General features: G+C 44.6%; 1 protein-coding gene across 1 annotated transcript in view; it reads right to left on the minus strand.

The window, feature by feature from the left end:
• The window catches only part of ANKH (ANKH inorganic pyrophosphate transport regulator), a 92,320-nt gene extending 75,934 nt beyond the window's left edge, over window positions 1–16,386 (minus strand). Inside the window, exon 1 of the mRNA XM_010222996.2 lies at window positions 16,143–16,386. Coding sequence (XP_010221298.1) covers window positions 16,143–16,238 — 96 coding nt within the window. The 5' untranslated portion in view covers window positions 16,239–16,386. The remainder of the gene's footprint in view (window positions 1–16,142) is intronic.
• Between the last annotated feature and the right edge of the window lie 1,078 nt (window positions 16,387–17,464).

Genomic DNA, 17,464 nt, shown 5'->3' on the forward strand with positions numbered 1-17,464 from the left:
CGCTTAACAACAGTCAAAGCAGGGGATTGCAAAAAAATCCTTGGGAACTAGAGTGCCAGTAGGATTCACCCTTCTACAGCAGTGAGGAGACTGAGACAAAACTCGTGCCTGACCCTGGCACTGGCTTTTCCTCCTCAGGAGTGTTAAACAAGCAGGGAGGTGGGGTTGTGCCAGCAGGCCTGAGTAGGCACAACACACCTGGTGGGCCTGGGCCTGTCCCTCGCCTCCACCTACTGCAAGCAGAATCACCAGACGTGCTCAGCTGGTGCTGTGGCGCTCACAAGTAGGCAACGGAACTGCAAGGAACACGGGAACAGCCTCACCAAACAAAATGCCCTTTTTCAGCAAACTTGATTGAGTGCAAAATATCGGAGACACAGAAGCAAGCCTACAAATGTTCCAACATTTACTCTTTTTATTGGATCTCTTGTGTCACTTGCATTGCAAGGTCACTTTAAAATCACCTTTTAAATTAGCTAGAGGAGTGCAAATATGACTTGCTTGGTCACTGCATTTAGGCAGAGGCCAACAAATCGAATGCACTCCCTTCTAAAATGCCACATTTCTGAACATACTACATCTTACAGAACGTGTGGCAGATTGTTTTTGTTAAATGCACCATTGCCATAACAGCGGTCACTTCACTTTCAGTAGGACCAGAGCAGCGTAATTAAAATGTATTAAAATATACAGACTGAGATTTCCAAAGCGGCCTGCGGGAGCTGGGCATTTCTCTCCCTGCACTCCCTGTCTGGATGCTTTCCCCTCTGACGTTCTTTTGGTGCTCTTGCATTTTGACTATGAATGTGCTAGAGCAGGAGTGCTGAAAAGGATTTTCAAATCACAAAGCTAACCTGCTATTTGGAATTCACCAGAGAGAAAACGGGAAGGTATTTCATATCCCAGATCAAGATCAATGGCAACAACAAAGCAAACACTGAAGCTTGGCTTTGATTTATCACTAGCATGCAAAACTGAAAAAAATGAAAAGATAAGCTACCCTGTGAACAGCGATAAAAGGGCACTGCCAAACTGTTCCAAATTTTGTTTAACGCATTATCACTGCAAACACTTTCTTTATGAACTGGAATGTACATTGTCTTCTCTTATTATATTTTTCCTCATTTGACTGAACGGCCTCCATCCCCAAGTTCACCCCTTTTCTGTGTGTCCCCCCCGCTCCGCCCTGGCCTCAAACGAACAGAGCTTCATTTGTTCACGAGTGCCGGTGTCAGCAGCAATGTCAGCACAAGCAGGAGACCCGGCCTGGCCTCCACCGCTCTGGGTGAGGGGACATTTCACGTTTCTGGGGATCACACATCCTCATTAACTGCCGCTCCTCTGAGGGAAGAGCTAGTGCATTTGCGTAGGTCTAAATTAAGAAGTGATGATGATGAAAGAAAGAAAGAAAGAAAAAAGAGTGCTAAAAATAGTATTTAGAAACACGGCATGTTCTAAGAGATGAACAATTTTGCTATGAGAACAGAAAAGCGCTCATAATTCAGCTTAAATTGTAATAGTGGGGTCTCTTAATCATAGGGACAGCATAACCTGAAGCTAGAGCATTGCATTCCTGTGCATCCACTCAAGTGCCTCCATTCCTTATATATAATAATAATAATAACAATTGTCTGTATCAAATCCTGCTTTCTTTCCTTCCATTATACGGGGAATGGAAACAATGTTCAAGGCCTTTGGCTTCCACCCTTTGCAGTGTTCCAGGCACGAATGCAATAGAAGCACTTTGAGTAACTGATTATGCTCAATCTTTAAATCCAGACAGTTTGTTTCTCATCTTTCCAGGGCCTCATTCTTCAGGTAGCTGGGAGCCTTCTTCGATTTGCTCTTGTTTAGAGGTAGGCAGGTATCCTCTCTTTCCTACTTACACAGAGCAGCCTTATTTACGCTCAGCCCTTTTCTGCTGGGAGACAGAAATCAAGCTTCTTCAGTTTCTCCTTCCCAGATAGGATGAGGAGAAGTGGAGAAACTAATAGCCCCTCTTTGTGCCTATTCTTTTGAGCAAGCTTAAATTGGTCTCCTAAGTATGTGTGGCCAGGACTGTGCGAAGTATCCCAGATGAAATCTAACTTGAAGCTTGTATTTATATTTCCTTATCCTTGTGATAAGGAAATATATCTCCAGATAAATCCCTCAGTACCTACAGTTTTCTCTCCTTTATGTCATCCTCATGGATTTGCTCTTATTCCCCAGAGAACAGGATCCCTTTGTGATATTACTTCAAGCAGATTGCAGTGCCTAGGTAGAAAAACAGCCACTGATATCCCTTTGGAGATGAATCAGCTTTAGTTAACTTCAAATCTGTGATACAAACTCTTGAGAGCACTAGGCAAGCCAGAAGCAATCTGCTTCTGGAGCTGTTATTTCACTAACTTGTTTATTTGGAATATTTTCTCCTGGTTGGATCTTTTAATTATTTCCCATTACACTAGTCTGCTTGTTGCTTCCATGCTCTCCTTCCACTCTTTGCTTCATCTTTTCTTCCTTATCAACCTCTAGAAATGCTACCATCAATTACTGTACAGTTATGAGATTTTCATAAAGATTCTTAAGAACACCACTGGCTCAGCACACATTTGATTTAGAACGCGTACTGGGTCTGACTCACACCACATTATTCATGCCATTCATCCTCAATTCAGAACAAGCCTTCTGGTATAGCTGTGGACCTGGAAATGTCTGAAACAGAATCATACACAGCACTTCAAAGATGTTTATAAGGAGAAGAATGGTGATAAACATCTCCAAAGTTCCTAGAGATTAAATTTTAATGCATAAATTCATGAAGGACACATTTATGCCTGAACCCTACACTGAACACCTGCTTGACAACATCTGGAATGCTCTACACAATGTATTCATGCACATGTATGAATGATGGAGTTTGACACGTTTCTCCTCACTTTCTTAGGAGGATTGTTGTAGCAATAGCACACCGAAGAGCAGAACAACCCGTGATTCAAAAGAGGCTTTGCTGAGATTAGGCTCTCTCAGCTCGTCACTCCCGTGTCTTTATCTCTGACCTTGCAGGTAGGAAAACATCACTGCAATGAGATCTGTAAGGCGGGATGATCAGGCATGTGAAGAATGCAGGCAAAGTTATTCTCCTCTCTGATCCAGAAAGTGGCTTTGAGACTTAGTGGGAGGATAGAATAATCACTCTGACCTTCGTTTGCAACATCCTAGCAAAACAGGGAGGACAGCAGGCATTTTCCACGTGCCATCAGACAGAAGCACCAGGGAGAAACATTTCCCTGCTTCCTTCCATTTCCAACATTTCCAGCAGCATCCTTCCACAGAGCAATCTGAAATGGGCAAGTGGGGTGAGAAGGAGAGGAAGCCACAGGGTCCCGCAGCGGCCGAGCAGTCACAGCCACGTCTCGCCAGCCCTGCAGTGTGCCTGCCAGCGGCAGATCTGATATGGACTGCCCCAGACCTGGCTCTGACACAATGGCATGTGGCAAAGGGCAATAAAGATATCTGGCTGCAAGTTTCCCCATTCCACTTTCACATGGTTGGAGGAAGAAGAGGGAAGGCAGAACATTTCCACTAGATCCAAGTCTTGTAGCTTTACAAAGCACCCATGCTTCACTTGGAGATTCTCTGCCTTCTACTTGCATCACATAAACACCCATGCATGTGCTTCACTCAGGCCTAAATTTAAATCCCACAAACATCAAGAAGATTTCAGGTTAATCATTTCGCTTGCTGAACCATGACTCTTGCCTACTAGGAGGGAATTTCCCAAGGGTGATCCATGGAAACCTTGCTGTCATTATCACAGTGGGCTGTTTGCCTGCAAGCATTAATGAAACACGTGGTGCAGGAAGCCCCCAGTAAGACACAGAAAAGAAAAATCAGATTTAGGGGAGGACAGAAGGGAAACAAATAGCTGACGGTTAAAAATGACTCTGGAGCAAAGGGCAGTGAATCTGTAACCCTACCAAAAAAGAGGAGGAAGAGGAGGAGAGGCTGTGTGGAGCACTCAGGAGCTGTCCAGTGCCAGCAACTGCAGCGGAGACTCAAGCCACGGTTGAAACCAAACAAAGCAACATGTATTTTAAATAAACATGTTTGAAGCACTAAAAAGCCAAAAAAAAAAAAAAAAAAAAGATGGTAAGAGAGGAGGCTGGATGCAGGAGGCAGACTGTGGGTTGTTGTGCTGGTCAGTGTGCTGCCACGCAGCGCCTCAGCAGGAGGGGAAAAAGGACTGAATTGTGCACGGCTCCCTATTTTATATCCTGTTTCTCTCTTTCTCAATGGGACATTTTATTTCTTTCACAAAGGGATCACGAAACAAAGGGATACACACAGAATACTTGAGGATTTATAGAATCTTATCTAACCCCAAAAAAGAAAGAAAGAAAAAAAGTACAAAGGTATTTAGTGCTAAATGTCAAGAGATAGAGGCATTATTCTTCATGGAGAGCAAATGAGAGTTGCTTACATTTGGAGTTGCCTTTGAAACCAACTCCCAAAAGCTCCAGCAACAAACTCTTGCAAAACAGCTACTAATCCTTTTTTTTTCTTCTTTTTGGGTGTGTGTGTGTGTGTGTAATCATTCCAAGCTCTTTGTGCATCCCTCACCCCAACGCTGTGTCAACAGTAAAGTGAAACGGCGTTTACGACCCCTAATGCTATAAGCCTGTTATAGCAAAAAAAAAAAATCCAAATTCTTTCTTCAGTCTGCAGTCATAACCACTTCCCTGGGGAGCTCGCTGTCTGGACAAATTGCCTTTTTCTTGCCATAGCCCACCATAATCAGAGCTCTCGACAGATAAGGCCAACTTTTATGGAAACCGTTATACTCACAAATAATGGGTGCTTTTGAACTGCAGCTATTAATACTATCTGTTTGAAGAAAGGTCAAGGAGTTAAATGAGTCATGTTTTATTCCTCCACGTATTTCTACAGCTCAGTGCAGATTATCTGCTACCAGCTGGATTAGTATTACTTAAACATTCCTCTTGGTGGTGGTCATAGAGAATCTGATGGCCACCATGTTAAGCTAAACTCACACTGGTGGCATGACACCGCTGCCTTCTTTTGACTTCCAGCAGGACAAGTGAGGAAAAAATCTTTATTTTATTATTCAGCAAGATATCAATGAAGAAATTCGTATGCAAGCATCTCCATCTCTCCATCTTTGCACTGTGGCAAAAAGATTTCATACCTTGAGACAAACATTTGCTTGACATTGGCACTTTCTGGGATGGTTTGGGATTTTTGATGCAAAATTCTCAGTCTTTTCCTTTCATGTGGCTTCCTGCTTGATCTAAACTCTCCCTTACCACTCCCTCCTCCCATTTCCCCTTTTAAATCAGTAGTACACAGACTACAACAGACTTGATAACTGCAGATCACTGCGAGCACGACTGCATCCTTGGAGCTCGGGCATGAATCTGCCACTTCACAGGAGGTCTCCTGACTAAGTCCTGAGACAGGACTTGGGCCTTTGCTAGCAATTTGCTTCTTAGTGATGCAACTACCCACACTGTGATAGGAGCCTGCAGCTCACCCCAAAAAATAGGCATGCTCTGATTCCAAAAATCTAGCCCACAACTACGGAGGCCTTTTTAGGACAGGCATTCAAAAATTACCAACAGGTCAAGCCTGTAACAAAAAAAAAAAGTGCCAAGCAGGCTACCTGCAGTGACTTCTCATAAATTCATTAAAGTCAGGCACGTCGGCCTTTGCAGAATGTTAGCAGAAAAAGCACACTCCTTATATATTAGGGTGAGAGACGTTTGTGGAGAAAGCTCTTGCAAAGTCTATTACAATCCTGGAGCATGTCCTAACCAACAGACCGTTGAGTGCATCTCAGAAGGCTCATATAAGAACAAGACGGTGAATGCTGAAAGGTCGTCATGCTTTCATGCTTTGAAATAAAAAGCTCTGAGGCAAGATAACTGCCCACAAGTATATGAAGAACACCAGCGCAGCAATCGGTATTGCTGTCAAGGTCACATTTAAAAAAGATGAGATCCAAGTACAAAACCATTTGTTCAAAAAAAAACAGCATTTGTACATGCAGTCACCATGATAGCATGTAACCAGTGGCCTCTCTATATGTAAGGGGCATATCAGGTATACATACAATTACCTAAATAGTTCCATGCACACCCTGTTGTCCTTCTTCCCTTAACCATTTTGCCCTTGCCTATAAACTAAACATACTCAAGACAATATTTGGTGCTACTCAGTGTATAGCCTTGCTATAAATGCATTTTCTTCCTGCTCAGATACAATGCACAATATACATGTGTATGTGCACATGTAGGTCTTTCATATTACTTGAAAAATATATATACCCGTGGCAAGCAGAAAGCTTTTCTGGATGACTATCTGCAGTATCTTATGGATTTGAAAAATGTTTCGTAGTTTGGACTTACTTTCTCTTTCAAAGCATTTGTCTAGGACTGTGAAACCATCATGCCTTAGTGTAAGCACAGGGGAAGTAGGTTGTATTGTCATACTAAATTTGTGGCCTGATATTTCCAGTTGTTCTGTGCCACTTAAGTGCAGAGAAAGATGACCAGAAATGTCTCTGTGACTTCAACAAATCCAATGAGAGTTGAGGTTATTTGGTTGGGGCTTCAAAAACTCTTTTAACAAGAGTTGGGAAAAATCATCATTTACCAGGGACGATGGTCGTATGCTGCAGTGAGCTGCAGGATTGAAGCCCCCTCCTGAGCAGCTCTCTCAGGTTTATGGTGAATGGATTGTAAACGATCCCAGCATTCAAACTAATTTCCAAAGTGCCACACTGTGTGAGGACGACGGATGGAATAAGCTTCAAAAGCCAGTTACTGGGCAAAATGGACTGACTGACCGAGACAGTTGTGATATGAGCCCATGGAAAAGCGAGGATTGGGAAGCAGAGGAAAAGCAGGAGGTTCATGAGCTTCCCATAAGCAGAGAGGTTCAGAGGTTGAGGTTCAGACTGTGACCATGGCCCTGAGCCTTTCTGTTCCTCTGCTGCCCACGCATGAACCATGACATTTATTGGCCCACGGTTTCTTTATGCCCCAAACTGTCTGTATTGTACAAAAGTTTATTATTACCCAGTAAAGAGATGTCCTGCTGGTTCCAATCTGCTGACAAGGCCATGTGGCTATGTCCATAATCAAACTCCTTCCATATTTAAGAGACAACCAAGCAAAGCAGATGATGCACAGAACTGAAACTGAAAAGACACCTTGGCTGCAGGGTTGTAAGGCACTGCATGTGCTTTATGGCATCGGAGGACCTGAAACACCCATTGCAGTTGCTGAGTCCATACCTGCATCACTGCAGCGCATGTCTTTAAGGGATACGTGGTTCCCAAGTGGCTTGTCTCCCTTGTCAGAAGGGAGATCTTGATCTTCAGCTCTGACCTACCCTACATAGTACTTTATGGTGACAACAACATTCTTTGCTTGCCGTGAATCTCTGAATTTGAAAACACAGAAAACATAATTGCCATCTAATGCCATCTAAAGCACAGGATTCTTCATGCCAATATATTTCAAAACAAAGTAATGCATAGCGTGGAACAACTCATGCTGTAAATTATCTGGAAACCTCTCCGTTCTAAATTGTGTTTAGCTGCCCCGATCCCTCTTGTTGCTCCTGGCCAAGTTCTCCTGCGCAGCACTGACCTAACTAACACTATTTCCTCTCCAGCATGATTATACTTTTCATATAATGGCAGACAATTATCAAATTCCCTTTTTGTCCAAGCTGCAAATGCTTAATTTTTATAATGTTTCCTCTTGCATAACAGATTTTTTTCCATGTTAGCAGAACCGAAAATGGGAAGTGGCTTCCAGAGCTGCAATGTTGCTAACTATTCACTTTCTTTTCAAATGTGCTGAACACCTTCTAATTGGCAGACGCTGACAGGGGAAATGGTGAAGATGGACTTGTGTGACAGTCTGCCTTTCATCTGCAGAAGCACCAACTTAGGATCAAAGACTGTCGTGTTCTTCGAACGCACTGACACGCTACAGCAACGAAAATCTGCACAATAAGAAGGGAACTGCTTGGGGCTGGTCCCTGCGAGAATCAGCTGATCTGCTCATGGCTATAGAAACAGCAGCTGCTGCTCACTGACAGAGAGGTTATAAAAATAAGACACTGTTCACTGATACGCAACAGAAGGAACGTGAGGCAAACACAGCACAAGGAGGAAGGAAACAGGAAAGCGAGCCTTAAAAAATCCGAAAAGAAACCCTCCATTTTGGGGGAAGCAGCTGTCAAATACTGTCATTAAGAAACCGGACAGGAACAGTGGATACAGTGAAGATCTCCCCACTATGGCTACACATGCCATCCATTGGAGTCTGCAATGGGAAAAAAACGGTCCCAGGTGGCAGGCACCAACTCTTTCTTAGGCCGATGTAGCTCAAAACAGAGCCGTTTCACAAGTTCTGATATAACCTGTTTCTGACTTCATTCACTAATTTAAGAGCTAAGGAAGGCAAGAAGACAGACCTGTTCCCTGCCAACAGCCTTTCAAATGGATTTGTCAGGAAACTACCAGCATATGCCTCAGAATAGTCAGTTTTCAACTCATGGCCTATACAGCCCTGCCTTTTAAGGGCTATTTACAAGGAGGGGGAGAAAGAGGATCAAACAAATGCAAGCCCAAATATGCTATCCAGCTTGTGCGAATGGGAATTTTTTTCTGCATCTCCCCTGGAAGATTTTCTGGTCTCTACAAGTTGAAAAAGGTTGGAAACAATTACCTTAGCACTCATGCAATAGCAATGCCAAGTGGCATGGGAAGCAAACCCTTTGAAAGTAAGTTGCGTTTTGCAGGTTTCTTCATGCCAACTCTAACAATCTGGACAAAACACTTGCAACAGTAAAACATTGCTAAACCACCATTCACCAACAGAGCGACCTTAGTAAAGAAAACTGTGAATACTGTGCAACAGCAACTCCTGCCAAGTCCAAAATACTGAATTATTTGTGTAATTTTTGGGAAAGGAATTCTTATATAAGGTGCACTTGAGATTTCAAGGTATTGTAACAGGGAGATGTATTTTTAAATAACTGCTTTATTTCTCCAGTATTCCTCATCTCTCTTCTCTAGCATGCTCTTAAAAACAGTCCAGAAATCAACTGTGTTCACAAAGAGCAAGTTTGTACTTCAACTCTTTTTGGAAGACAAGGGGTGTTTCCAGCTGGAACTGCTCTGGGTTAACATTGCAGGCAGGCACTTTTATTCTACAGTATATCAGAAAGAAACTAATATGAGAAAACTGCCTATGCAGACAAACTTAAAGGGTAACAAGGCTCTGTGGAAAATCTTAAAGAGAAATGATACCATAGATCAGAGAGCAGCTGGGGAACTGCAGAGCTGCGCTGTTGCAGACTCTGAGGTTCACGGGCAGTTTAGGTCTCTTGTTCTTACGGCAGTTCTTTTTTAATTCTCAGGCTAATCGTTATCTGAAAAAGCAGCAGCAGGCGAGTCTAACACCATCATTACAGGAATATCATGTCAGTAGGAAATCAAGGAAGCAGAAGGAAGTATAACCTGATGATCTAGTTGCATATTAACACCCCCTCCCCGAATCCACAGGTTTACAAATACAAAAATGATGAGAGCTGGTTAAAATCTAAGGTCATTACAAATTTTCTGTGCAATTTCTGAACAAATACCGTTTGATATGCCACTTAAGCTGGAATTTAGTTTAGCTGCAATATAGACATTATTTAAGAAAATCACAGATTTCTGGAAGTTGCTACAAAGCAAAATCTGGCAGCATTGCTTGGTTTTATGCAACAGAGGTTGTTGCATGAGTTGGCAGATATATTTACATTTTCTATTTATACAGCAGCTTACATCCATGTTTTACAAACATGAAGGAATAAACTTTTCAACTGCCTTGTTAAACGCATCACTATTCCAAAACCAGCAAAAATGCCGCGAAGACGCGTATGTCTTGTCTAGAATCAAGAGAGAACGTCACTTAACAGATCTTATCGGCACTTTCAGAGCTGGAGCCCCACTTCTTTGCACATAACCATTTCTCTTCAAACAGTTTGAAGTTGGATCATGTCATGTAAGTCTTTGTGTACAACCAGTTTCTCCATTCGGCCACAAAATGAGAAAAAGTTTTAAAAATTAGCTTAGGCCGAACCAAATACAGGTGGAAGTCAGCTCTCCTGTTGTTGTGGAAATGCAACAGGAAAACACAAAGAAAAATGAAGCAAATTAAATGGTCACTTTAGCTCAAAGCTGAAAGTTTTTTGGCATTTATTTCTATGATAAGGAATACTGTGGTTCAATCCCCTTTCAAAGTTCCAGGTCTGAAATCATGTTTTAAAGTTAGGTATTGGTATTTTCAACTTTCCTTACTAATGCTCTTTGGGTTTACTAGATTTTCACTGGCATACGGAGGAGAAGCCAGATCCTTAGCTCCAAAGTAGCAATGTGACAAATACAATTTGATCCTTTCTCAGTCAAGGACTGCCTAAGTATCCTGAGCAAACTGGCCTGTCCAGAGGAAGCCCTCCACCCTGCAGACTGGGAGCTCCAACTGCCAGGTGGACACCATAAATCCATCCGGTCTCCCACTACCCTGGGCAATCTTCTAGTGTGGAGAATTGTCTCCACTGCACAGACATGAAAGATCTATTTGACATCAACCTACTTGGCAAAAGTCATATGAATTAATTCATGAACGGTTTTGAGATGAATCAAACTATTTTATATTCTTTTCCCCTTCCTCCCTCCATCCCTTCCTGGAAATGGGTTAGTTCTACACTTATATAGCTAGGCAACTACTCCCAACGTGTAACGGCTGTGATGAGGTACAAAACTGTGAAGTGTAAGAAGGTCCATAGGAGTCATTAGAGCAGTGGTGACACAATGGGGGATGGGAAGGCTGGGAGTGGGATGCAGAAAACTGAAAAAAAATGTGAAGGAAAGAAAGGGTAGGATGCAAAAAGAGAAAGTATTGAAAAGGCACAATGCAAATTTAAGCTGTAGCTTATATGTTTTATGATACGGTAACAGCAAGTACTGCAAGGGTTGAATGTCTCGTTCTAAGAATCATTCTCACAATTTCTAGTATGACCTGAAACTCTCACCAGAATTTAGCTTTATTAACTGTTTATTTTTATCATATGTTATAAACTATAAATATATATTGGTTTAGCTGCCGGGAGCATGTGCCTCTGTGACCTTTTGAGTTAATACGTTGCTGAGATTTGGCTTTTAGCTGCTAATAAGTCTTATTAGATCTTTGGCATTTTTCCCCAGATGTCAGTGTACGTTGCTTGTTGTGCAGCTCCCACAAATGCTCTGCGTGGCTGGTGAATGGACTGTCCGCTCTCTAATGCCTGTTGCAATTAATGCTGACATATAAGCCTAATTAATCGCTCATGTCGTCTTAAAAACGGGCCATGTGATCTAGAGAGCACTTAGCAATGTCCTTGCTAGTGCCTGGCAGATGACAACCTCGGAGCTAATGCTGTAGGGCTGAGGCTGGATGTAAGAGGATGTAAAGGTGTATTGCTTAGGTGAAGACAATCTCTGGAGTCAGTGAAGAGGTACAAATCTTGGAAACATCCCCTCTGGTTTTGTGTGCTTCATTTTTCCACACTATGTGGCACCTTCAGATAAGTTGGCACTCGGTTTGTCTCACTCTAGACAGTGAAATTGAATGTGTTTAACTTTTCTTCCTTAGCAGCTGCCCTGAATATACCTGACTTGCAAATTCTGCAGAAGAAAATAACTCCTTCAAAATAATACCACTTGTGGGAAAATAAAATCCGTTGATAGTAGACTTTGTAGATGTTTGCTTCTTCAACACAATTTGATCTACATTTAATTTAAAATTACCATACTAGTGCCATTATAATAATGTGGTGGTGGTAATCACATACAGTCATAGCCTATACCTATTGTAAGATCTTGTTAAGTCTCTTGTTTATATGGTACTAAAGTCCTATCTGATTTAAATGAGTCACTGACCTCTCAGAATAGCAATCACAGGAATACTTTGTACTTATATAGTGCCTTTCATCTCGGAGCATTTCTGAAACACTAATTTTCATCACATCCTTGTGACACATAGGTAGGCGTTTATGCACACTTCAAAGACAGGTGAACTGTGACATGAAAAGGTTATGTAATTTGGCCCAAATCCCATAGGAACAGTTGGGAATATGAGCTCTCCCATTGCTTTGTCTGAACTTCCAGGCAATAACATCTACCCCTGAAATGGTCTTCATAAAGCATTAATCAAAATGTTTAACCTCCTACTAGGTTTGCAAATGCCATGGACAGAAGATAAGCTCCCTAATTCTTTTTGATACATTATTCACGACTTGTTCTGCTTTTCTGGCAACACTCTTTTTTTTCTTAATAATAAAAAGAAGCCTATGCAAACACAAGAAAAAAAAAAGGTGTTTATTTTTCAAGCAGTGACTGCAAAAAAGAAATCCAATAAAAAGTAGTTAGCATTTCCTTTATCACTTGCCTGTTTAATCCCAGCTACTAACTCGTTTGCAATCCATGGCAATCTCTCTGCAGGACCAGGGCACCCTAGTGATTTCAGGAGACAGCAGCAGTAGGACTCCGTTTGCTTATTTTTAGTTTCCAAGGAGCTATGTGCCACTGAAGAAAATTATGTCTGCAGATGCACTGATAATCCTGGTGAATAAAATTGTACGACCAATGGCTAGTGACACCAATTCAAACTAATACTTCAGGGCCTGGCTATATTTCCTGCCAAACGGGAGGGGAAAAAAAAAAAACTGCTCCAGTTGATAATTAAGGAACTACAGGCCACCTAGTGCTGACACTATTTTCAAAATACTGCACCTGTCCTGTGTGACACTGCAAGGAACAAGCAGGGTTATCAGCCATAACTGCAAATTGTGTCTAATCCTGCCTGAGGCAGGCTGCGCATGTCTGAGATTAAGGTAGTTAAGTGATGTGCACCACACTTCTCCCCTTCTCTAACAACACTAATACAAATGTACATAGAAATCACCAATTGGGCCCTCACAATGTACATGGGCAGCTTTGAAATGGTGTTAAAGGAAGACAGATTTGGACACCGATGGCTACTTGAGTGTGTGGGCACGCGTGGTATTATTGAACATGCTGTGGGGTGTGCATGGGTATAGAGAGCTAAATAAATCAATACGTACATGCACATGCATACATACTTACTATGCACAGAAGGAGAGATGAGTCAAAATATTTGGATCTATTTTCCCGAAGGCCTTACTCTAAGAAGAAAACTTCATAAAACTACACAATATTGTAAATAAATTCTGTAAGAAGTGCGCAGTAAAAGGAGATAACAAAAATAGCTTAGAAATGCTTTATTTCTCTAATCTTCTCTTAATTTACCTGCTCTATCTGTTTTTAGTAGAACCATAATTCAGATATTGGTCCAAGAAGATTTTACAAGCTAAACAGATGAGCTGTGTTGCCTAGATTGGAGTACCTCTGTAACACAGCTTTGGCCTAAAGGGTTATTGGATTGGGCCCAAAGGCCAAGATTGTCTCCCCATTGACCATCACGGTTCTGGAGCAGGCTGCAGGAGATGAGCGTGTTAGCTTTTGTGAGCACTGCTCCAGCATTCCTTACCTCCCACAAACTGAACGGAATTGACAAAGGAAACACACAATTGTATAGGACAATATTGCCATAAACTATCTTCTACAAATATTTACGGGAAATTTCATGTTAGGCATTGAGTAAAAGTATTGAAAACCTAGAGAAGTCTCTCAAGCTAAGAAAATTTGAGATAGTGTTTTCTTCTTGCTTTTCAAGCTCAGGGTGGCGTCTTAGGTTTTATTTAAAAGGCTCTGATTTGAACACCCTGCTAACAAATACTCTTCCTGCTTGAGGAAGGCAATGTATGAATAAGGTGTATCGATGTGTGAGTAAGTCGTATCAAAATTCATGACTGACTTAACAATATTCCTAAAAAGGCTAGAAAAAAAATCCTTAAAAAGAAGGATTCTCTTTTACAGTATTGTTCTGAGACGGTAACTTCATTTCATGTAAATTTGACATGAAATATGTAAATATTAACATTCTTAACATATAACATATTAACATTCTTAGAAATCTTTTTTATCTAAAGCATACACTCACAGAAGGAGGTACTGAATCCTCTCAGAGCTATCGGTTGGCACAGCCACTCTTTTATGTTGCTTCCATTCTGCACTGTTATTAAAATGATTACAATTTGGGGCAGCAAAAATGTGACTGGCTCAGGAGATCAGTGTATTTACAGCAACAAAAGCCTTGTTGTAATGTCCTACAAATATAACAACTGCACATATTATATACAGGAAAATAAAATTACTGTCCTTGTGGATGTAACAGGGTCTCTGCAGACCGGATCAGGAGTCATTTTGTTCCTGCCTCAGTTTCCTGATTGCCATCTGAGTAAGTCTCCCACTAGGCTGATTCCAGCCCCCACTTCCGACCCAAGGTTTTCTGCTCCTTAGATTTTCCACCTTTTAATTAGGTATCTCCCAAGCCTGCCAAACAGGGAACAACCCCAAGAGCCTGGAGGGAGGATCCCATCCAGTGAGGTGGCTGTCATTTAAATTCTCTTTTGCACACTGTCTCCACAATGCTGTGAGAGTTGTACAGATACAGGCTTATGAGTATTAACATTGAAAATTATCATCCCGCCAGTGATATGGGTGCGAGGCCAGACAGAAGGGCCCTCACTTACAAAACTGCAATTTCTTTATGGATGGAAGAGCTCCTCATCTGCTAAACCACACCACTTTGAGGGATGCTTAACAATTTGCTTGCTAATTTTTGAAGCCTGATCCAAAGCATACTGAAGCCAATGGGAACTTTTTACTACGCGAGCACGGACTTTGAATCAAGCTGACCTTGTTTGAAGCAAACTGCATATGTGCACCTGTCACACTGAGGTTTCTGTAGGAGCTGCTTTCATTTTATCTGGATATTGATATTTAAGCAACTTTCCCCTCTGCTTCTCCTCTCTCCTTCTTGAGAGGGGCTGACTTAGTAGGAAAGTATGTGGTCACTAGACAAGAATGCAATTGCACCTTTTTAAATATCATAGCTTATCTAAATTTACAGAACCATGAAATTGCAACAACTATGATAACTGTATTACTAGCGTTAACTATTTCTCCCTACTGTAATGTTTTTCCTTTGATTTTACTCTTTATCTACAGGTGGAATTACCCACTAATTTCCCAGTATCTTTGCCCAAAGAGCAAACGCACACTCCATTTAGGAAACAGCAGCTTGGCAAAACCGAGCAACTCAGGGCAAGGCTAAAAGTGACACGGGCTACCTATTGTGCCTGTCCAGCCCTGCACTTGTGAATAAGCACCAAGGGGTCCTGCCCTCACAAAAAATTTCCGCGCGAGGCTCTCACAAGCCCCGACTGGAGAGACCGGGGCGCTCTCCACATCCCAACGCGGTGACAGATAAGCATCCCGGATGAAATGCTCGGGATGAGAGCAGCATACGCCGAGCCCGGGCGGTATTTATAGTGCCAGCGCCGCAAGCCGGGATTAGGGAGAAGGAGAAGGGCTGCGGGAGAGCCTTGGACCAGCGAGGGTACCGAGCGGGGCTATAGGGGATGTTCGCTGCGTGCACAAGGAGGGGCGGCAGCAGCAGCGGTGCGGGCAGAAGCAGCTCTTCTGGCTGCCGCCTGCCCTGTCTCAGCCCCGGTGCCGTGAGGAGAGTCCCCGGTGCCCCCGGTCGCGGCTCTGCACCGAAACGAAACCAGGCGACAGCAGGTCGCTCCGCGGCACCGCTTCAAACAGCCCGGGGCGCCCGGGCCTGAGCAGGAGACTGCAGCGCGGCCGCTCGCCCTTGCGCAGATGGGGAGGATAAATAACAATAATAACAACAGCAACACCGCGCTGTGATTTGCACCTGAGAGAAACATAAACATTTCCATAGCAGGGGGGAAACAGCAAAAAATAAAAATAAATAAAATAAATAAAGAGCAAAACGCATTATATAATTTCAGATTATATAACCCTGATATATAGGAAAATAAAAAGGAAAAAGGGAAAGGACCGAGCCGCGGCCACCGCAGCCGGCGCACGCAGCAGCCCCAGCCCGGCCGGCTGCGGGGCGGCAGCCCCTCGCCGCGGCGGTTACCTGCTCGCCGAAGTCGATGGCGATGTTGGTGATGCCCAGGGGCACGAGGAAGCGGATGAGGGGCCAGTAGTTGGTGAGCGCTGGAAATTTCACCATAGTCCCAGCTGCGCGGCGGGCCCCGGCGCATCTGCCGCGGCGGGAGGCGCGCAGGGAGGAAAGGGCAGAGGCGGGGGAGGTGCGGGCGAGCAGCGCCCGGTGCGGGCGACGGAGAGAGAGAGAGAGGAGGGGAGAAGAGAAAAAAAAAAAAAAAAAAAAGCGGGAGGGGGGAGGAAAAAAGGAGAGGAAAGAGGGAAGGAGAGCGGCGGGGATAGCGCTGCCTCCGTGCGCTGCGCGCGGCGCTGCCGCCCTAGCAGCGAGCCCGCAAGCTCAAGTCCATCCCCGCTGCCCTCCTCCCACACGGCGACGAGCAGCAGCCGCCGCAAAGGGAAGGAGGAGGGACGGGGCCGGCGGCGGCGGGCGCGCCCGGCTCGGCCATGCCGGGAGCGCCGCCGCTGCGGGCGCAGGCCGCGCTGCGGCGCCGGGGCCGGGCCGGGCGGAGCAGCGGGCGGCGGCGGGGGAGGCCGGCGGGGCCCGGCCGCTGCGGCCCGCGCCGGGGCACGTGGCCTTGACACACGCACCGGGGAGAAGAGCGGCACCGAGCGGCTCCGGCGGCTCCTCCCGGCGCGGCGGGCTCGGCCCGGGCCCGCTGCCCTCGCCGCAGCGCGGGCTCCGCGCGCCGCCCGGGGCCATCTTGGAGCGGCCGCCGCCCCGCCGGGACCGGGGCCGGGGCTCTCGCTGGCGGCGGCCGCCCGGGCCTGTCCCCGCTCAGCGCCGGGCAGGACGGGGCAGGACGGGGTGGTGTGGGGCCCAGGCTGCGTCCTCACCGCCGCCTCGTGGGGCTGGGGCTTGCCCTGGCCTGGGGGGAGGAACGGGGGAGCCCTGCCGCGTGCTTCGCTTTTCTAGAATGTATATACATATGTATGTATGTATGTATGGTGTTTTGTTTGGATTTTGCTGTAACTGAGTGCCTCTGAAGCGTTCAGCTTTATGGCGACACCTGCCAGGTCTCCAGCAGCTTGCGGAAGGGATCACAGAATCCTAGAATAAGAATGGTTGGAAAAGACCTTCAAGATCATTAAGTCCAGCTATAAACTCATCACCACCGCGCCTGCTAAAGCATGTCCCCAAGCGCCTCATCTACACGCTTCCTGAACCCTGCCGGGGACGGACACGGACGGTGACTCCACCACTTCCCTGGGCAGCCTCTGCCAGTGCTTCACTGCTCTTTCCGTGTAGAAACTCTTCCTGATATCCAACCTGCACCTGCCCTGGCACACCTTGAG

Source organism: Tinamus guttatus, unplaced genomic scaffold (genome assembly GCF_059628265.1).
Source record: "Tinamus guttatus ecotype Peru unplaced genomic scaffold, ASM5962826v1 Tinamus_guttatus_pri_ptg000302l, whole genome shotgun sequence".
NCBI lineage: Eukaryota > Metazoa > Chordata > Aves > Tinamiformes > Tinamidae > Tinamus > Tinamus guttatus.